Consider the following 23,314-nt stretch of genomic DNA (forward strand, 5'->3'; position numbering starts at 1 on the left):
ATTCTAAACCTACACATTAATTATAATTTTGTCATTGGTCACAATAATGATATCTAGAAAAATATAGCGGTTTCTATTGAAATATCGTGCTTATAAATATAATATCCTTAAACTTTATTATTTCGCTGAAGTTTTTTTATCCTATATTATTTCGTTTTTTTTCTTGCTAATTAGACAATTTATCCTATAATTTTGGGTTCCCCGGAGAAGGGACTCGGGACAGCATGTGCAACATTCGAAAAACGAACGTGCCAAGTTTCATCTTCTCTTTCGGTAGCTTCGAAACCACAGGAAGAAACAATAAAAAGAGAATAACAGAGAGTCAGGAACCACCTCTCTCTCTCTCTCTCTCTTTCTGTTGATTTACATTCCTCAAATCCAGTTCTCCCTGTAAGCTCCCTCTCTCTATCACTCCCTCTCTCTCTTTTTTTCCCTTCCTGTTTCTCTTCTTCTTCTTGACTGATTTTGCTCAAAATTTAGTGGCGGGAACCTGATTTTGGTGCATTGTTAGTTTTTTTTTTTTTTTTGGTTATGCAAATGTTTTTTTCCTGTTTTGTTCCGGGGCAGTGAAATAAGAGAAAAGAAATCATTTTATAGTTTTAAAATAAATATTGGCAAATGAGTTCTTTTTTTTTTCGTTAAAAAAAATCTGAGTACTAAAGTGAAAGTGAAGGTGCATAAATTCTAGGGTTTCTTCTGTCTTAGTATGGTGGGTTTCTATTTATTGCAAAACAAGCGTGATTGTAATGCTTTGGATCAATGCGACAATTTTTTTTCCTGTTATGCATTTGTTAGAATTGAATGACTTAATGTGCCCTCTCGTTTCTAGGGTTTCTATGTGAAAAAACTTATTGTTTTGGACAGTTTAGTTAGAATTGGACATGAAAGGAGCTTACTTTAAGGGGAATGTGTTAAAAAATGTCAACTTTTGCTGTATCTTGAATTTATTTGATCTGGGTTTTCATTTTTTTGTATTATGAAATAAGGAAATGAAAAATGTGATTCAAAGAATGTATTGTGATTCAAAGAATGTATTTTAGTTGATTATCTTTACCTCTTGATTGGTTAACAATCTTTCATGTTGCAATAATTTGACATTATTTTTTGTTATTGCGTAGGTGGTTGCTTATGGTGTATTTTTGTGCAGTTACTGAAGTTTTGACATTGGGACATAGCGAGATTTTGTGGTTTCTGATCTGGGTGGGTTCCAACAATGCCATTATTAAAGAAAAAGCCGTTTACTTTGCTGGAACCTCCTAAGGATTTGGAGCCCAATGAGCTTGTGCACCAAGTTCGGTTCACAAAAGAGATATTCCGAGATTATGAGTATCCTTCTTTCAAAATTCTGCAAAATTATTGTATGAAATTTTTAATTGGATTTGCATTATGAGTTATTTCATTTTTACAGTTTCTAATAGGCCCAAGAAAACTCTGTTTAGTGGAGGTCTTCTTCGGGATATTGGATAATAGAATCCACATCTTTGTTATTTTAGTTTTCTTGTTTCTTTTCTGCAGCCAAATGGATACTACTAGTAGTTTGTTTTCCTTAGTTTGGATTAGGGTATCCTTGAACAAGATAAAGGGTCAACTGAGATTTCTTTAGTTTGAATTCTTATGGCTGAATGAATTATTTCGATTTGGTAGGCTAACCCATTTTCTCTAATCTAGTATCTAGAAGAACTACTGCTTCTAATGGAAGCAAGCAAAACTCTGTTTGGTGGAGGCCTTTTAGGTATTGGAATCTTGTATGATTTAAGATGCACTGCCAGTTGGTTTTTTTTTTTCCTTAGCTTGAATCAGAGTATATTTGAACCGGATAAACTTGTATCGCCAAAGATTTTGGACATGTAAAGTTAGTGGAAAAGGTAACTTGACTTATGAAGAGGCATTAGTTTCTGAAAAACATGCAGCTGAGAAGGTTCCAGAGATACCCAAAGAGCTCATGACCCCTGCACTGCGCACCATTCAGTTTAGTAAGAACTAACTATCTGATGTATTAATATGGATCTTTTTTTCTTTTTTTTACTTCTATTGATCTGTTCTCTTACCTCTCTGTCCTTTGTATCTGCTGCACAATAATTGATTACTTTGCTGATGCTCATACAATATGGATTTCTTTTGGACCCCCAAATGCTCCATGTTGAATATTTGGCACATGATTTACTGTACAATTATGCCTTTTCTTGATCCGTGTGGAAACGGATATATAGGTTGACATGTTTGACATATGGAGACATAGGTACGTGCATATATGCATCAGCTGATATTCATATTTTTTCTTTATTTGTACAATTTTATGTTCAACAATGTTTTAGAATCCTATTTGCAGATTATATGTTTGAATCTTTTATGATTGTTGAAAGTCTGCGTGACTTTCATATGTTGAAAGGCTAGTGTTACAGACCCAAGGGAAAACGGTTGCAATTGCAATCCATGATGTACCGTAATCCATTATTTCAAAGCTCTAGTTTGGCAGTTTCAAAGCTCTAGTTTGGCAGTTTACCTGCTTCAAAACTCTAAACCTTGCCAAAAGAACGTGGACACATTGGACAGCATGTCAGTAACATGATGTATAATTTTGTCTTATTTTAATTAATTTTCTGCAATGCCAACATTTCATATACCATTTAAGGTTCAATGCATAAACTTCTCTTCTCAAATAGTTCAACTTTTAAGGGAAAACTTGGGCATCTTGACTTGGAAAGAGCCCTTATTTTCATGTCATGACATCTCAGAGGTCAAGAAGGGATAGATGGTGATTCTTCTCATTACAATGCGAGGGTGGATGCTGGTGCTGGACACTTTTAAGTATTCATACTAGTTTTGAAAATACCTTAAATTTGACATATCTGATAGCACAATGCAGCATTGGTGGCACATCTTATTTTTGCATCTTGCAAAGCAGGCCTCCAAGTTGCATATAGTAGCCTGCATAGCAGGTATCTTTACTAGATTTTATGGAGATGAGGTTTAGGCATATTTTAACTCATCTCCTCGTATGTACCAGTGGATTGGGTCAATATGTAGGTTGCCTTTAGTAGCATGTAATTGAATAAGCCAATAGCTACATTGATCAGAGTACTCGAGGAAGTTGACAATTTTGGTCTTCATTTGCTATATTTGTCAATCTGAACCCAAATGGTGTGACCTGGAATTTGATGTTTTCAAATTGTTGTTGCAGTATCCTGGGATATTTAAAGTTGTAGCCTTCATATTCTTGAATGATTATGACTGATCCAGTCCTACTAATTTATCCCATATTCCTGAACTGGGAATTGCTGATGCCTGAACTTGCGCTTCTCTTTCTGAATGCTCTCTACTCCACTTTTCACGGAGTAGAGTAAGAGCTAGTCAATGTGGAACATATTATTCTAACTGCTGGTATACTGTCGGCATGGATTAAGTTTTCTACTAAACAAGCTATTCCACATTGAATTGCAAGACTAGTCATAGAGTGTCTTAAAAAATCATCCATCATCATAGTTGATACTATGCAAGTATTTTCATAATATTACTTAATATAATGTGACAGTAACCTTTGATTCCATTACATCATTCCCGAGGTGCATATAACATGTGTTTGCAGATGATGATACTTATTTGATATTCTTTACTGTTTCCAATGAACTAACCTCTTTGCTCAAGTCATCAAATTGCTAGAAGTAAAAAAATACACATTATAGAAAGCATGCTGCTCACGCCATGGCCCACCCAACCCCGTTTAAATGAAATAAGGAAATAGTTGTCTGCATAAAGTTCATTCTATGAATGCTTGGCTAAGGATAAGCTTTTTGGCGAGATATGTAATTACAAATCTGTTTTCATATGCACTTTTATCATTGTACTGTACACATCAACAAACTTAGAATTTTTATACGAGTTATTGTTACTCTCAATTATAATCTTGTTCCTTCCTTTCAAAGTAGGTGGTTTGTCACTTTTCAATGTATTGGTGCAATAGAACAAATTTGAAATGGAAGTTTTTCATTGAATATGATCTGAATTGCATGTAAGAGAAAATCAAAAAGTGGTATGCATGCTTATTGTTTATTGTAAATCCAACTATTGGCTTTGGGTCTCTCTGAATGCCTGTTCAGCTTTTACTTTTATCCACATAATCTATGTTTCTGTATTCACAGGCCAATTGTTTCTCAGGTATGCTTTCGTTAAAAGATCTTGCAGACATGATAGCAGCAAAGTTGCAGGAACATTTGTTTGTAGGGGCAGAATTGCATGGAAAGAGAAAGAAAGGTGATCTCTGCCCTTGCAAGATATTAAAGGTTTTGGAGGACAGTTCTGTTAAAACAAAATATGAGGTAGCATGGCTTGATAGGAATAAAAAAGTTACAGAAACTGCAGTAGTGAACCGAGATGATCTGATATGGAAGAAATCCCCTTTCAGTAGGAACAGTTTGAAGCCTTTTATTCGGAAATCTACACGCCAAAGTTTTCCTTGGGTGCTTCATGATAAACTGGCAGAAAAATATCAAATATCAAGGGATCCACCGCAAGATCTAAAAGGCAAAGTTTTCATTCAGGATGGAGTAGTTTATAATAAAAGAAAGAAAGATGCAATGGTAAATATACTGTAACATTTGTTTGGTCTTTCGAGTTCATCACATATCATGTTGGCTTATATGCATCATGTCCAGGAGGTAAAAGACTCTGGAAAACTTAAGAAGAAAAAAGTAGAAGCCGAGGAAGCTGAGGCCACCAAGAAAGGTAGGTTAAAAATATAGAAGCTATGGAGAGTTGTTAAATTCTGACTTCTCACTCTATTTCATAATGAATTGTTGAATATATACAGCATCTACATATCTATATTAGGACAGCTATTAACTACACATAAATAAGTATTATTGCTAGGTTCTGATTTATAGGAAAGGATATCTGACTTTCTGTTTTTACTCCCAACAAATCAGTTTCAAATCTGCCTTAATTACTTCAGAATCTTCAACACTCCCCCTCAAGCTGGATGGAAGAGATCTTTCATTCCCAGCTTGTCTAAGGTGTTTTTGAACACAGGATTCTGAACACCTTTAGTAAGTATATCAACAAGTTGTTCCCCGGTAGGCACATAAGGAGTGCATATCAATCCACTCTCTAACTTTTCTTTGATGAAATGTCTGTCTACCTCCACATGTTTAGTTCTATCATGTTGTACTGGATTGTGTGCTTTTGCAATGGCAGACTTATTGTCACAGTACAACTTCATTGGTTCATCCCACTTGATTCTTAAATCTTCTAGGATAATCTTCATCCATAGCAACTCACAAATTCCAAGGGCCATTGATCTGAATTCTGCTTCTGCACTTGATCTTGACACAACACTTTGTTTTTTGCTTCTCCATGTCACAAGATTTCCTCCCAGTAGAGTACAATATCCTGATGTTGATCTTCTATCTGTTAATGCACCAGCATAGTCTGCATCTGTATAGCATTCAAGGTTCAAATTCCCATGATTTCTATACAAAATTCATTTTCCAGGAGTAGACTTCAAGTATCTGAGAAGTCTATATACTGCTTGGAGATGTGAATCTTTCGGGTTGTGCATAAATTGACTCACCACACTCACGGCATAAGCAATGTCTGGACGAGTGTGAGCTAAGTAGATCAACTTACCAACTAACCTTTGGTATTGACCCTTTTCAGTTGTAGCTCCTTCCTCATCATTCTCAAGTCTGTGCTTTAGATCAATAGGTGTTTCACATGGTCTGCAGTCAACCATTCCTGTTTCCTTTAGAAGGTCAAGAATATACTTCTGTTGAGAGATAAAAATCCCCTTTTCTGAATGTGCCACTTCTATGCCAAGAAAGTATTTCAACTTCCCCAATTCCTTAATTTCAAATTCTGCTGAAAGTCTCTTTCTCAACTTATCTCTTTCCATAAAGTCATCACCTGTTATTATAATGTCATCAACATAAACAATCAGAATAGTAACTTCCCCTGAAATGGAGTGTTTGATGAACAAAGTATGATCTCCTTGGCTTTGCCGATATCTCATAAAAACCATGGCTTTGGTGAACCTTTCAAACCAGGCTCCAGGAGACTGTTTTAAGCCATAGAGTGCCTTCTTTAGTCTGCAGACCTGGTTGGGAAGAAGGGAGTGACTGAATCCTGGTGGTGGATCCATATAAACTTCTTCTTCCAACTCTCCATGTAAGAAGGCATTCTTAACATCATATTGCTGCATACACCATCCAAGATTAGCAGATAAAGAAAACAGAATTCGAATGGTGTTCATCTTAGCAACTGGAGCAAATGTCTCTTGATAGTCTATCCCAAATGTTTGTGTAAATCCTTTTGCAACTAGCCTGGCTTTATACCTTTCTAGGCTGCCATCAGCTTTATATTTCAGGGCATAAACCCACTTACACCCTACTGTTTTCTTCTCTTTTGGTAACTCAACTATTTCCCATGTTTGATTCCTCTCTAGTGCATTCATCTCTTCTCTCATGGCAGTTTTTCAATTCTCATTTCCTAGAGCCTCATATAAGTTTTTTGGGATAGGTATGGTGTTTATTTTTGAGAGAGGCTTTGTGTGATGGTGAGAACTTTTGAAATGACATAAAATTAGCTATAGGATATAAGGAATTCTTAGTGCATTCTCTTCTTCCTTTTCTAATAGCAATTGGCTGATCAAGGTCAGGAATAGGTAGAGATGAATGAGAAAGTTCATTACCTTGCTCTGGTTCGGATTCTTGGGCTTGCAAGAGAGTCAAATCAGGTTGTATCCGTCTTCTATATACCTGAAGAGGTCTGTCAGCAGTAGTTTTTCCCTGCAGAGTAATATTTGGAGACTCACAAGATGGTGAAATGGGAGATGATTGCTGCCTAGATGGGATTTGGAATGAAAAAATGTCAGTCATTGTTAGTCTTATCTTCTGTGTTGTTTTCCTCCCTCTGAAGAGAAGATTTGTTGAAGAAAGACTGATTTTCATTAAAACTTACATCCTTTGACACAAGAAATCTCTTTGAAGATGAATGATAACATTTGTAACCTTTTTGTGTGATAGAATATATCCTATGAAAACACACTTAAGAGCTCTAGCATCAAGTTTGTCTCGTTGATGTTTATGAATGTGAACATAGGTGACACACCCAAAGATCCTTGGGGGAATTTTAGAATAAAAATTATTCTTTGGAAAGAATTCTGACAAATAGTTTAAAGGACTTTTGAAACCAATAACTCTTGAAGGTATTCGATTTATCAAATACGTAGAGGTTAAAACTGCTTCTCCCCAATAATTTTTTGGAACTTGATGCTAGAAAAGTAGAGCTCGAGTAGTCTCAAGGAGATGTCTATTTTTTCTTTCTGCCAACCCATTTTGTTGGGGAGTATTAACACAAGATGATTGATGAATAATCCCTTCTTTTTCAAAGTATGATGATAAAATCTGATTAAAGTAGTCCCTAGCATTATCAGTTCTAAAACCCTTAATGCTAACCCCAAATTGATTCCTTATCATATTTGTAAAGTTTGGAAGGATATGACTCACATCAGATTTTCTTTTAAGAAGGTAAACCCAAGTCATTCGGGTGCAATCATCAATAAATGTTACAAAACCTTTTGCTCCTGAAATATTAGGAATGTTATATGGACCCCATATATCCGAGTGAATTATAGTAAATGGAGACACAGATCTTGAATCACTTATAGGAAAAGGCACTCTATGATGCTTTGCAAATTCACAGATTTCACAATGAAATTGTTCAACATCAAGATTTTTAAATAAAGATGGAAACATGTTCCTAAGAGTCTTAAATGATAGATGTCCTAAATGATGATGATGATTCCAAACATCAGTTTTATTAGAATTAACTGAAATGAATGATAGAGAAGGGGAGTTACTACTGCTGCCTTGCACTCCAAGCATGTACAGCCCATCCTTGACTCTAGCTTGCCCAATCGTCCTCCCCGTAGCTAGGTCCTGAAATATGCAGTGATCAAAGAAGAAAGTTACACTACAATTTATGTCTTTAATTAGTTTTCGGATAGACAACAGATTTGCAGTAAGATTAGGAACATGTAATACTCTTTTAAGAGTAAATTCAGGATTAAGAGGGATTGTTCCCTGGCCTGCAACTGTGGTTAGAGATCCATCAGCCACTGTGATTTTCTTACTGCTAGGACAGGGTTGATATGATGTGAAGGCACTTGCAGAATAAGTCATATGGTCTGTTGCACCTGAGTCAATGACCTAGATGCTGGAATGGTTCTTGTTTGAGGCACTAAAGACATGAGAAATTGGAATTTACCATTTTGAGCAAGAGAGCATGATCCAGATGGTTTCTCCATTGTGTTGAGTAAGGTTCTTAGGCGTTCAATCTCCTCTTTGTTGAATTCTCTCACCTCTAGGGTGCTGGACTCATGTGCTGCCTCTTCTGAATTTGTTAAGTGTGCATGTCCTCTTGAATGGTTCCATTTTTGTCCTCCATTACGCCCCATCCTTGGTGGTTTTCCATGGAGTTTCCAGCAGGTCTCCTTTGTATGACCTGTTTTCTTGCAATAGTTACAAAACTGATCATCCTTAAAGAATTTTCTCCCTTCAGTCTTCACCACTTCTGCACCATTCATGGCATCACTTTGGTTTCTGCTAGCATCACTTAGGTTTCTGCTATTAGTTATCATCATAGCAGAACCTTCAGTATTTGGAACCTCAAGCATCACAGTTCTCCTTCCTTCTTCAGCCCTTATTATTGAAAATACCTCATTGAGTGAGGGTAGGGATTCCTTTCCAAGTATTTGGACTCGCATTTGATCAAATTCTATGTTGAGTCCTGCAAGAAATTCAAAGATCCTTTCTCTTTCTACATAATTCTTTAAAATCACAGCATCCTCACTACATTGCATCTTAAAATCCTGATAATAGTCCAATTCCAACCAGAAACTTTTCATAATATTGTAATATTCAATAACCATCATATTACCTTGTTTGGTCATTGAAAGCTTCATCTTAATCTCATAGATTAATGCAGCATCCTTCACTTTAGAGTAGGTCTGTCTCACTGCATCCCATATGTCTTTTGCTGTAACCAGAAACATATAAGGCCCACAAACTTCTGGCATAATAGAGTTCCACAGCCATGACATAATCATAGAGTCTTCTTCATCCCAAAGTGTAAACTTTGGGTCTTCTGGACTAGGAGGATTGTCCATCAAATTATTAATCTTTCCCTTTCCTTTGAGAAAGGTTTTTACTTTCTGTGACCACTTTAGATAGTTTCTTCCATTCAGTCTATAGGATGACTGTAAACTCTGGAATTCCCCTGATTTTTGGGTTTCTTTTGTAGTGGTTTCAGACATGTTTTTTCAGATCTGGACAGGTCTACTAGAGCAAGTGACTAGAATTGTCAGGACAGATGGGAATGGGAGAGGAGGAATCCCAGATTTAGACTCTGATGTAGAGAGAGATAGGCTAAAAAAAAGATAGGCTCAGTTTAGGCTCTGATATCATATGGAGAGTTGTTAAATTCTGACTTCTCACTCTATTTCATAATGAATTGTTGAATATATACAGCATCTACATATCTATATTAGGACAGCTATTAACTACACATAAATATGTATTATTGCTAGGTTCTGATTTATAGGAATGGATATCTGACTTTCTGTTTTTACTCCCAACAAAACAGCTTCAAATCTGCCGTAATTACTTCAGAATCTTCAACAGAAGCAACCTAATTCTTTTTTAAATTTGGCCTGACTTTTATTTATTCTACAATATGCTATTTATATTTTTTAAGCATTTTTTATATATTTTTTTGTCTCTTTTATTGAGGGTAGGAAACTTGAGCAGAAATCTTGCTGTTAAAATTCCCTTAAGGTCATGCATATCAAATAAATCATCACTTGACCATTTCTTTTATCGCTGTATTTTAACTTTCAGAAGATAATCATCAAAAGGAAGAGCCTATCAAGTATCCAATTGATGATCTTTTGGTGCAGCCTGAAACAGATGATCCAGTCTTTACAGTCCGCCCTTTGCCTTCTAGGGACTTTAATGTTCCAATGGATGGTGTTGGGGATCTTCTAATGGTTTGGGATTTTTTATCCTCCTTTAGTAAGCTGTTGCACTTGTGGCCATTCTCTCTTGAAGATTTTGAAAATGCCATTTGCCGTAAGGGTAGCAATGTGAATCTCATTGTCGAAACACATTCTTCTCTTATTCGGTTACTAAAAAGTGAGAAAGATGAATGTTTTTCAGCTGTTCAGAAAAGAACCCGAGCATTGAAGGTAAAGTGCAGCAATTCCCTTGCTATTCTGGAAATTAATTCTGTTTAAAACTGGATTTCCTCATTAGCCACAAAATTTTGTTTCTCCTTGTTCTTCTGTGGAGCTTCTCTGTACCACGCCTTCATTGTGCTAGCTGTTGATGACCTCTGTTTTTTGTTTTTTTTGTTTTCTAACAGATAACATTAACTAATTGGACAGACTATCTGTGTGATTTCTTAGAGATCATCAACATCGGTGATTTATCCACTCACATAACAACAATTAAGCGGGGGCACTATGGCCTTCTCGATGCTCAAGTCAAATTAGGAATCTTAAGAGAATTGGTTAATCAAGTCCTTGAAACAGATATCGCAAGGGAGAAGTTGGCTGGGCATGTTGAAGAGCGGCAGGTACTCTTATCAATGAAGAGAGGGGAAGCACTGGAGGAGGGCAGGAAAAAAAGAGAAGAAAAAGAATGGTTGAAGGCCAAGTCTGTTGATAATGGAGCAACGAATGGGCATGGTGTGGATAGCACAGGAAACAATCAACCTGTGTTGTCAAATGGGAATCACAGTGGTCAGAACGGGCAGATTGCAAAAAACAAGGGAGAAGCCTTTTCAACCAGACCAAACCATGCATCAAACAACAGGTTGCAATTTTTTTCTTTTTTGCATGTCAGTGCACAAGCTCACACACTTACACATGGAAATGGACACAAGAATAATTGTAAACATGGCTAATGCTTATTACAATTTGGACCGTGACAGGAGGCATTTGGAGATTGAATCAAAGAAAACAGGCAAGAAGAAGAATATGGGTATGGAAAGCCAAGCAGAAAAGGGGATAGATTTAACCAAAAAAGAAGCATTGCTACTGCTGAGGGATGAAAAAATTGCTGCATCAACATGGAGCATCAAAGAGCGAAGGGTTATTTATCTTTTACTGTCCTTGTCCCTTGTGTATGTCTGCATGTGTTTATGCTTGCTCATATCGCCGTGCTCATTTTTCTTTTTTTGGTTTGACATTGTATGATACCACAGAGAGCATATTTTGAACGTGAGCTAGAGAAACGAATCCTGCATACCAACCCTCTGGGTAAAGACAGAGATTATAACAGGTATTGGTGGTTCAAGCGTGATGGGAGGGTTTTTGTTGAGAGTTCTGACTCCAAGCTTTGGGGCTGTTATTGTTGCAAGGAAGAGGTAGCGGCTCTGAATAACTTTTATCCATCCACTCTTGTTTTCGTTTCTTTTCTCCCATTTGAAGGAATCAGACTGGGCACTTTTGAACAGATTGATGCATTGATGGGCTCACTGAACCCCAAGGGTGTGAGAGAGAGGGCTCTTCAAAAGCAGGTGGAGAAATTCTACAGTAGAATTTGGTGAGTGATTGTTGAATGCGTTTAGAACAATCTTTGTTTTTATCTGGAAAATGGTCCCTAGTTGAAACCTATGATCACTCGTTATTGAATGGTCCAACAGTCCCTGTTGCGGCTCTTCAACTGATTGTCATAGAATAGTAGCTGATATTTAGTCACTTGCATAAGAATGGTGCTATATCCAATTTGCAACAGAACAAAAATAGCCTGCGACTTTTCTTTTTGAATTCGAACTCCTGAATTACATGCCATGGAATGAGATAGCTTTTTAGACCCTTTCTGCCAATGTTGTGTAAGGCTTAGGACTTTTTGTTCATTAATGTTGAAGAAATTAGCTTGCTAACAGCACTGCCATGCAATTTTTTTCTTTCTTCATTTGTGCCTAACCTATAAACTTTTCTTCAATCTTGTTACCAGCTTGGAACTCCAGAAGAGATCAAAAGATTTGGCTACCAAAATTGCATTGGAGGAAGCTGTGCATAGGAGATCTACACGTGTCCGTGCACTACCAAGAGAGAATCCTGCTAATGCTTTTCTCAATTATGTTAACAGGTGGAAAGAAGACTGACACAGTTTTGCGATTATATTCAAAGGCTCAATCTCTGGTCGAGTTTAGCTTAGGTCCTATACAAATATTTTAAGGTTGGAATGTGGGATATGTGAGAGTAAGAGATTTTTACTATGTTATCGGCAATTCATTATTTTGTTGGTCGGAATCTTGGGGCGATGAGTGAGGTAGGAGTAATGAAAGGGACAGGGGCAGTGGCCATCAAGAGAACATGGACGGGAGAGTATTTTTTTGTCCATTCCCTCTTAACGTTTGACAATCTTGTATCGACACTAGCCTCAATTTTTGTAAATGGCATGGTTTACCTTGTTAAGACAGTTCTTTCTCTATTCATTGTTTTATGCTTTGTATTTAAACATTTCTGTTATTTTCTCTAGGAGTAGTAGAGTACCCTTATTAATTTGTATTTTTCTGTTTTTGGTAATTTACATCTTAATGTCAAAAGCAGGTGGCCATTGACAACTTCTGAGAGTCTCAGACAACTAGCGAACCAGAGAGCAACTAGTCTCAACAGCCTCATGCCATACATTTCATGATTCTCAGACTTTCGCATATGAAGTTTAGTTTCCATTTGTTCTTAAGATAAAGTTTTAAAATTTCTTTGGGTTTTTAGCCCCTTTTAAGGTGCATCCTATTATCTTCTTCAACTTGTTCAGTTGATTCAAAATCTGAAAATTTCTTTAATATTTCACCAGAAAATCAAGTGTCATTTATTGGACTTATCTGAAATGATCTGTTAAGTGAAACAAATTAAATGAACTATTTAATATTGTTCTACAAAAATTAATTCAAAATACAATTGAATATTTGTATTTTCTTCAGGCTGCCGCCATTAGATTATAGAAATAACGATGGTAAGGGAGGAAGTTTCCATAGGAACAGAGAGCTTGTTCAGGGCTCCTCTCTTTGGTCTGTAGTCTCTATTTAACAGGCGAATTAAGGAGTTCAAATTCAATATCCCAAGATTGGTTGCTCTTCAACACAGGTAATCTCTTCAAGTAATTGAAACTAAAAACAGATCTTCCAGGAGATGAGATTGTGGACTTGTTAAAAGAAGACCAAGTTTTCCTTCTATATACTGACGTTTTGCCTATACAACAACGTTCCCAACTTTCCAAGTTAACTGACCCGTGTGGCAAGCAGTCATGGTCGTACACGTTGCTCCCATTTGTCATAAGGCAATTTCTAAAACAATGACCATTAACCTGCAAAAGAAAAGAGTGAACGAGAGAGAATGAAAACTAGAAAAGTTTGATCTTCTCCTTTAGAGGCAGATCCACTATGGATCTATTATGATTTCCCCCTTCTTTAAAACACCTTGCCCTCAAGGTGAGGGTAAGCCCTCTTAAGCCTCGATTCCTCCACCCACATTGCATCCTCTTGTCCTTGACCTTCCCACCTAACCAAAATTTCTTTCTTAGTCTTTCGTTTAGATCTCCACTCCCTGCTTCCTAAGACTTCGATAGGTTTTGGGTTGAGTTTTCCTTCCAAGCCAAAAGGAGGCAACTTGGGTTCCAGATGTTCCTTCGAACCAATCATCTTCTTCAACAATGATATGTGGAAAGTGGGATGGATTCATGTCTCTTCAAGCAACTCCAACCGGTTAACTACTTGACCCAACTTTGATTGAATTTAAAATGGACCATAATAACTGAATGCTAACTTTTGATTCCTTATCTTATGCAAACCCAATTGTTGGTATGGTTGAAGCTTGAGATAGACAGTCTCTCTCTTGTAAGTTTTCGTCCGTCCTTTTTTTTGGCCTGAAGTTTCTATTTTGCTTGTGTTTTTTTGGTAGATTTTTCTTGAATTATTTCAAATCTTTTTTTCAAATGCGTATCCACTGCTTCATTAATTTTGCTTCATTAATTTTGGTGGGTTATAACCATAAACTTTCATAGTATGTTTGGTTAGTGGTTTAACTTATATTTTTAAAATTTTGAATAAGTTTTTTATTTAAAATTAATATTTTTTTAATATTTTTAAATTGTTTTGATGTGTTAATATAAAAAATAATTTTTTTAAAATAAAAAAAACATCATATTAATACATTTCTAAGTGAAAAACACTTTAAACTGTAACCGCTACCACAATCCTAAACAGACTTGTAGTAGATTTTTGAAGATGCATGGTAATTGGTGTAATAGCCATTAGTTTGAAGATGTTAAGTTGAAGATAGGTGCACTTAGACTTATTAAACTCTAAATAACTTACCCTTGAAGATAGGTGCAGTTAGACTTATTAAACCCTAAATAATTTACTTTAAAATTTACTAGTAAATGTAGGGCTCCTCTCAGTGATAATATTTTTTGACAGTCCATATGACTTCATGACATATTATGAGAAAATTGGGCTATTATAGTAAATCAGTTGTATTGAGCTAGGATTATCGCATTCTATTTTAGAAGGCATTTAAAGTTTTGTTGATTTATTTCGACTTTAAATAGTTGCTCTAATAAATAGGGCCTCCACCTCTATATAGTTAGTACTAAAGCTGAGAATTACTTCCCATAGGTTGATATATACAATTATTTCCTCTTGAGTCGTTTATTAAAATAAGATAATAGTTTGTCCTTTGTATTAATAACCTCGATTCCACTACTTAAGACATGGTAGAGTAATAACTAGAGGTTTAGATATTATTACCCTTAAGTTATCAAAAACCAATTCTACTAACTCATAAAAAAAAGCTCCTTTTCTTTGAAGCTTAGTTAAGGGTCCTACTATGGTCCTATAGTTTTTTATAAACCTTCTATAGTACCCTGTCAACTCTAAAAACCCTTTAAGTGATTTTAGATTAGTGGGGCTAGTCCATTTTAGCATGATTTATACCATGCTTGAGTTTGCTTTTACCTTTTTTTAGAAACAATATGCCCTAAATTCTCAATCTTCTCACATGAAAACTTACATTTAGATATCTTAACATATAACTTAAAAAAGGTTAGGGTTTTTAGGATTGTTTTTAGATTATTTAAGTTTTTTTCTTTAGTTTTACTATATACAAGTATGCCATCAAAGAAAACTAGAATAAACTTTCTAAGGTAAGGCCTAAATACCTCATTCACCAAAACTTGAAAGGTGGATGGAACATCGGTAAGCTTAGAAGGCATTACTATAAACTCATTGATGCAACCATATTATTCGATAGTCTTACCCATATTTACCTAGTATTTTAACAATGTTTTATATATAAAATACCTTAATATTCTTTATTTTATGTTTTGAAAGTACTTTTGGATATAAGATTCGAAAATAATTAATTTGAAGATAAAATTTAGACTATGTTCCAACCCATGTTGAATATTGGCAGATTTGACATTTAATCGATGTTTTGCGTAAACTTGAGTTTTAGAGGTGGAAATCAAGTGATTCTAGTGGCATTAAAAACTAACATTCATACCTTTCTATCCATATATGGCAAGACAAATAAAACAAGAAAGAGCATGAAAATCGCAACCTTCAAAGAAAAGTCTTGCATTCTGCTAATTTTGATCTTCGATCATTCCAACTTGAATATCTTGAGTTAGAGAAGTTTGTTTGTTGCAAACTCAAGTTTGTTGGATTTCTAACTCAAACACCTATCAACTTATCAAATTGTAGCAGAACAAGAGCTCATATAAGAGAGATATGATTTTCTTAAGACAACTTATAAATTCTGCTAACAAATGTGTTTTGTAAGAAACAAGTTCAACTTTCTTCCCAAGCATCCAAACCGACATGAAAATTATTTGTTCATATGAAAAAGGTCTTTACACGGGCAAATTAACTTCACTAAGTTCAAAGTCAAAGCTTAAAGATTTCATAGAAGACTATTTTTCTTTTTTTTTTTATAGGAAAGTAGTTATTATACTAAAATATAGATTTGGAAAGGACTCTTTTTTTTTTCTTTCCTAATAAAAAAGAACTAGTAGGAAGGTAGGTATTAGGTTTTTTTATCTCATAAAAAGGAAAGAGAGAGAGAGGTGAAGAAGGTGAAAAACTATTACCTTTTTTTTCTACACCTGAAATTATGTTTTCATCTTTTCTCTTCCTTATTTTTTCAATAATCATGCAAGGCTAAGTTATTTTTTTTGGTTGAAAGGATACAAAAGCCTTTGGATTTAAAAAAATGTGATATTTATTTTAGTTTTTTTTTCAGTTTATATGATGAATATAAATGATTTCCTATACTTATTTTCTATAATTGTTTAGTTTTATTGTTAGAGCGGACTCTAAGTTATTATTTTAACCAATCTATTGCTAAGTTTGCTATCAAAACCAAAGTTGTGATATTTAACTTGTTAAGAGACTAAGTTTAATAATTATGGAAGATCTATGTTGTTAATCTTAGAAAAATATTTAATTAAATCAATCATAGATTTCAAAAGTTTTGTCAAGATTTATCACCCTATCTAGTTCTTAAAGCTGCTATTTAATTAAATTACTAGTGCCAACATCATATTGTGGATTAGTTATCTGACTAATATTAAGTAAAGATAAATATTCAAAATATAAATTAACGTATCGTTTCAATTACCAGTTTTGATTTCAGTTTGTGGATGTTTACTTGAGATCAAGGCTTTTCTCTTACTAATTTTGATTTATTTAATTTAGTTTGATACTTTATTTTGTTTACCATAGCATGATTTAGCTAATCTCAAACCCTCATATTTTTTTAATCATTTAGCATAAAGAACCAAACTAGATCTTCCTCATGAGATCGACCCCTTGCTCTATATTATTTTATTTGTTTAAGTTAGAGTAATTAATTAGTGTAATCACAACATCACAACACTTATAATATCCTTCATGGGTCTTGAAGGTAATCTTGTGTATGTTTTCAGTCTTTATTATGATATGGTGAAATCTAGATCTCAGGTCTAGTTTTGAGAAAAATTCTAACCTATATAGCTTATCTAGGAGTTCTTCAACCACATGAATTGTAAACTTATCTTTAATTGTTTCCTTGTTTAAAGCTCTATAATCAACACACATCATCTAGGCTCCATCAACTTTTATTACCAATAACACTATTGAAGAGAAAAGACTTTGACCAAGTTTAATGGTACCTAGTTATAGTAATTCTTTGACAATCTTCTATATTCAATCTATTTGGTAATAAGGATACCTATATAGCCTTACACTAATTGGTGAAGTGCCCTCTTTAAGTATAATTGGATGGTTATGGAACCTTTTATGAGGTAGCCCTTTAAACTCTTCAAGTAACCCTTGAACAAATTCAAAAATCCTTTATTTGACTAAATTTTTTGAATCTATGCTTCATATCTATAAAATCAATCCCCTAACTGTTCTTTTAAGTTTTTTTAGAAAACCTAGTCTATAGTTTACCTCAGACTCCTAAACCCCAATACCTTTAACCAATAACTTATTTCCTCTAACGTGGAATTTCATTGTTAGAGTTGCAAAACCTATAGAATAGGGCTTAAACCTTTCAATTAATATATTCCCAAAATCCTATTTGAGAGGACTTAAAATCTAGGTAGCACCCTTTATTGGTGATCCTTATACCATCTGTAATCTTGACCCTAACTTGCTAATGGGTTGAGATGTCCAACTCTAACCTCTTAGCAGCTTTTGAATGTATAAAGTCATGAGAACTTATAGTATCCATAAAGGCCATTAATAATTGGTTGTTAATCCTTATTTGGAGCTTCATCATCCTAGGATTAAGATTTCTAATAATAATATGTTGAGAAATTTCCATTTTCCTATTAGACTCGTATGAATATCCCAAATCAATAAGATCCCCTATTGATAAAAAAAAATAATTCCATCTCCTTTAGTCTTATTATCTTCCTCCATCAAGAATAATTTAGGCCCTTTATACTTATGACCTGAACTCTATATATTATTGCATTTTAAAAAAAGTTCATTATCTCTTTTATCCTTGATTTGGGCTAGATTCAACTTAAATACTAACTAAACTGTATTAGCCCAACCTTAATACTATTTTTGTATTAGGCCTGTTACTAGTCCATATAGGAATGGTTCACCAACTTTACCTTATTACTGTTAGATTTTGTTCCTGCATTCATGCCAAACCATAGATTACCACCAAATTAGATGGGTTTAACATCCTAACCATTTTAATTTCATCCTTAAGCCAATTGAGAAAGCAACTTAATCAATAAGAATCTGAAAGCCCATGAACCTTATATGAGAGGATCTAAAATTGAGCTTTATAACTTTCCATAATTAAAGATTGTTTAAAATTAACTAAGGCCTTCATCAAATCATCATAAGATGAGGTCTCAAACCTGATTTGTAATGCCTTATCAAACGATTCTTAACTAGTCATTATCCTAGACTCCTCCATCTCTTGGAAATAGATAATCGCCTTGCCTTTCATATGAAAACTAGTCATAAATAACTGGTGTCTTGGATTAGTGTTGTGATAATTAAAATAATAGTTTGCTTTATAAATCTATTCTTTGAGATCCTTTTCATTGAATTGAGGGAAATCTAATTTTATTGGCCTTTGCTCTAACTATTGATCTCCTTATGGTTCAAACTCCTATTGATTGTGAACATTCACTAATGTAATTAGGGTGTTTAGAGGGGCTCAATTGGTTTCTTTCCTTGCACTTTGGCAATATTATCCACTTTATTTGAAATTTATTGCAATTGATGAACTAAATCTTTTAACACCTTTTGTTGGGACTGTTATTGTTGCTACTGCTCTTCCTGCTGGAGCTTCATACTAGCTACAACTTCAAGCAATTTAGACATTCATGTACCTTTCACTATGGATCACCAGACTCTGATACCACTTGTAATAAATAATAGGTAATTGAATTCTTGGATTTAATTATAAGGATAATGGAAGTCTGTAATGGTACAATTAAAAGCATTAATGATTTTAATTGGAAAGAGATTTTGATTATAAGGACTAAATTGAAATGAAAATAAATTGTTGGTGACCAATTTGAGGTGGCCAGGCTTCCAAAGGACTAAGTCCAGTATCTAAAAAATTCCATTTATTTCTAGGCTATCTTTTAAGTAATTTATAGAGTTTATAAGCTAAATTCAAAATTCAAATTGAAACTAAAAACAAATTTTCTAAAAGATGAGATTATGGACTTATTAAAAGAAGACTATGCCTTCCTTGTATACACTATTGTTTTTGGATTTTCATTGAAGATTCTTGTTTTACTATACAACAGTGTTTCCAAATTTCTAATTAGTTAATCCCCATGACAGTTGTCATGGTATATGAAATTGCCACCATTGATAGAGATTTATGAGACCAGGGTTACATCCTGGTCATACACGTTTCTCTTCCTTTTCTTTTAGTAATTTCTAAAACAATTACCATTTTCTTTAAAGGAAAAGATTGAATGAGAGAAAGAGAGAATGAAAACTAGAGAAGTTTAATCTTCTCCTTTAAAGGCAGATCCTTCATAGATCTATTACATCTATTCTTCACTAATGTCTTCACATACCTTCTTGTTTATTGCAATAGAATAAATTTCTAGTTACTTTAACCCTCTTTTTACTTCTCAACCAATCTTTTAAAAGGAGTTTTGTAGAAACTCTTTAAAAGCATAAAGAATTCCTTAATGAGGAATTGAAGAAGGTCAACAGCTGGAGAAAAACTCTAAGAAAGGCTTTATCTCTCTCTAGGTAGGATCTCAATACTATAGCAAATTGGTATGTCTTTTCTTTCAATAACAAGTTTTTTTTACCAATACAAGCCTGATATGATCTATCCTTATACAATACTTAATTACTTGTTAGCTTTGATTCCCAATATTTAATAAGAGTGATCAATTTTTTTATTTTTTTTCTCTTTTATATGAATAAACACGAATCAAAATTTATCCAAAATATTATGAAAGATGTGTGGGTTAAACTGGGCCCTGAATGTTTAGATGTTCCTAAGCACCTTGTGTTATTGATTCTTATCTTGATAATATTATTGCCCTAATAAGAATTGTTATAGATTATAGTCGCATTGTGAGCATATATGAAATGGGTGACTAGGTAAGACAACTTTAGCAAAAGTTGTATTTAATTAGCTCTCCCGTAAATTTGACGGAAGTAACTTTTTTTCTCATGTCAAAGAACATTCAAAAGACCCCGATGGTTTTGTTCAGTTACAAAAAATGATTGCTTTGTGAAACTTTGGAAAAAAAAATATTTTTAGGGTCATCACTAGTGTAGACAAAGGAAATGATTTTCATTTGTGTGTTTTGCTCACAAGTGCCTGAATCCCATGCCCATCATTTTTTTTTCATGCAACTGGACCTCTCTCCTATGGTTTAAGGTCAAGTCTTGGCTCAATATCAACAGGAGGATGTCAACCCTCACCAGTGCTATTAGAGGACTATCATCGAGAAAGAAAGGCCTTGTCTTTAAGATGAGGAGGGTTTCCTTCGAGATTGTGGTTTATCTTGTTTGGCAGGAAAGAAATAAGAGAATCTTTGAAACATCTCACAACTCAGTGGACTTCATTTTTCGATGATTTCAAATACTTTTCTACACTATATTTTATTTTCATGAAAGAGACCCTTCTTTTATTGTTGTTGGTTAATGTCCTTTCCATTAGGGACTGTATTTTCTGATGGGTTATTTCATGGCTTTAATTACTACTGTCTGTTTTGGTTTGGGTTGCTGGTTTGCATGGGCATGCACAACTAACTAGTCATTGTTTGCCTAGCTGTCGGGTATCCCTTCCAGAGGCTCATGATTGTAGAGATTCTCTTAGGATGTTAGAAAAGTCTAGATTCAGCGGTGTTTTCCTCAACTGGCTATCGTCATTCATTTGGGCTGTTTAACAAGTTTTTGTTTTTGCTTCATGGTTGTTCTCTCTATTGATGTGCTGTAGTTTTGTTGCTATGTGGGCTCATTTTGAGGACTAGTTATCTTCGACGCCTTTTAATTGGTTCCTAGGTTAACCTGTTAGTCTCTCAAGACTTAATTTTGATGGGGAGTCTGTTCTCTATAGTTGCTAGATTTTTTAGCTTACTGCGGTTCCCATCTAGGCTTGTGTTTGTATATAAACTAGCTTGATTCCAGCCTGGTTACTTTTAATCTATAATATATTCTTACATTCTGATAAAAAAAACAAAATGATTTTCATCAAAGAAATGCTCTGTTACAAAAGAGTTCTTGTTGTTCTTAATGATATGGATCACGAGGATCAAGTTCATGCATTGGTGGGAGAAAATAGGTTAGGTCTTAAAAGTGTAATAATGGTTACATTTAGAAATGAGCATTTGCTTACTCGATTTATAGTGCATGTAAAATATGAGGCTAAACTGTTGATATAAGATAAGTCCTTTTAGCTTTATAGTTCTTGTGCCTTTGGGATGACCCATTCATCAGAAGATTATGCAAAGCTTTTTACTGATGTATTAAAGTATATTGGAGGGTGTTACAGTTCAACATTTCTGAGATGAAAGAAGAATTAAGAATTAGGGCTGATGGTATTTGAATAAGATGACCGTTGAAAATTTTAAGTGGGGTAATATAAAACGCATAGTTTAAGTTAATATTAGTATTAGTTATCCTTAGCTAAGAGTTTGTTTGCCAGTTTTGGCTATATTAGTAGTAGTTTAATATAAATTATTCTGGAATGAAGCATGGATGAATAACTAACATTTACAAGAATCTCTCTCTCTTTTTCTTCTTCTTTTTCCATAGTGGTGAGTGTTTCACTAAAATATATTTACTAGCACTATTTTCTAACTTACTAAATCCTCTAAATAGGAACAATCTTAATTAAATTTAGACTCAAGTAATGACACTTAACACTAGATCCCAAGACATCAAGAGAATAGAGGATTACATGAGCTATTGATGCAGCTACAATAATCTTACAATAAAAAACAAAAAGACATCAAATCATCACACAAAGCTGGATTAATAGAGTTAAGGAACCTTATCAGTGGGTTAGCTTACTAGCAAACCTTTATTTTACAAACTTTACAACAACCCATAGATTCATCCAACACTGCCAAAGACAAACAAGTTCTTCATGATGGCTAGTTTAATGCCAAAACTTGTTTGACATGTGATGATAGGTATAGTCACCACAAGTTACACAAGCCCAGACGAGACTTCCCAAGTTTTGAAGGAAAAGATATACATATGTGGCTTTATAGATACAGTAAATATTTTGAGGTGGAAGTGATAGAAGAGTTTGAGAAGCTGAAATTGGCTTCATATAACCTGGATATATGGCTTTGTACTGGCACCAAAATCTAATGAGAAGTAATTGTAACCAGGAAATAACTTAGAATGACTACGTGGAGGCACTATGTGCTAGATTTAGAGGTCAAACGGAACCGTTGGAGAAGCTAATAGATTAGATATGAGACAAGTGGGAACTTTGGAGTCTTAGATACAAGATTTTGATATACTTTGGAATAGGGTTGGAATTTATGAGAAACAAACTCTAGTATTCTTTATAGGAGGGCTGGAAGTTGAGATAAAAAAACCTAGTAAAAATGTTTGAACCAAAAACCCTAAAACAAGCTTATAATTTATCTAGAATACAAGAAAATACCCTTTGCTATTGTCGTGGCCACCAAAACTCTTCAGAACCCATTCCCAAAATCAACTCAACCACACAAAAATGAACCCCTCTCAATCCAATTATAGAAACCCTTCAACATTGACATACAATAACACTCCAAAACATCCATAAAATGGCATACTACCTACTCCCAACCAAAACTACATTACCAAACCATTTGTGAAACCTATTAGGCCACGAAGAAATAAAGAATTGGAAGATGGGAGGACAAAAGGCTTATGTTTCTAGTGTGATGAAAGGTTTGTCGTTGGCCATAAATACAGAAACAAAAGACTATATTTCATTTGCCTTATTGATGATAAATAAGATATTAATAAATGTGAAAATAAAAAAGTGGAGTTGAATGCTAAAGTTGTTACTCCTCATGTATCCATCAATGCTTTAGAAGAAACTATTGGTTTTCATACTCTGAGGGTCACAAACAAGGAAAACAAATTTCCTATATTTATCATGATTGATTTTAGGAGTACACACAACTTCATTAACCAAAATATTGCTAATAAATTACAATGTTATCTTGTCACTATTAAGACTTGATTAGTTAAAACAACCATTGAAGGGTCTATAACTTGCACAACAATATACAAGAATTTTAAATGGAGGATGCATGGT

The 23,314-nt window shown here is 34.4% G+C and overlaps 1 protein-coding gene and 1 long non-coding RNA gene across 8 annotated transcripts; both read left to right on the top strand.

The window, feature by feature from the left end:
• Positions 1–207: 207 nt before the first annotated feature.
• Positions 208–12,491, top strand: LOC133699762 (uncharacterized). 7 transcript variants are annotated; one of them, XM_062123200.1, is made up of 11 exons: positions 208–390; positions 1,148–1,326; positions 1,801–1,973; positions 4,156–4,577; positions 4,653–4,722; positions 9,891–10,237; positions 10,414–10,865; positions 10,987–11,143; positions 11,257–11,418; positions 11,509–11,597; positions 12,012–12,491. In XM_062123200.1, exons 2-11 carry the CDS (start codon positions 1,214–1,216, stop codon positions 12,160–12,162), a joined length of 2,136 nt encoding a protein of 711 aa, XP_061979184.1. In that variant the 5' UTR covers positions 208–390; positions 1,148–1,213; the 3' UTR covers positions 12,163–12,491. The 7 variants fall into 7 exon arrangements, with proteins under 7 accessions (XP_061979184.1, XP_061979182.1, XP_061979181.1 ...); XM_062123198.1 differs by having other exon boundaries at positions 209–390; positions 1,119–1,326; positions 10,984–11,143; XM_062123197.1 differs by having other exon boundaries at positions 209–390; positions 10,984–11,143.
• An 847-nt stretch (positions 12,492–13,338) lies between these two features.
• On the top strand, positions 13,339–20,768 carry LOC133699080 (uncharacterized). Its single transcript, XR_009843232.1, has 3 exons — positions 13,339–13,764; positions 13,873–13,896; positions 20,429–20,768. It is a non-coding gene; the product is annotated as an uncharacterized LOC133699080 (long non-coding RNA).
• The last annotated feature ends 2,546 nt before the right edge of the window (positions 20,769–23,314 follow it).

This window comes from Populus nigra, chromosome 7, assembly GCF_951802175.1.
Source record: "Populus nigra chromosome 7, ddPopNigr1.1, whole genome shotgun sequence".
Classification (NCBI taxonomy): Eukaryota; Viridiplantae; Streptophyta; class Magnoliopsida; order Malpighiales; family Salicaceae; genus Populus; species Populus nigra.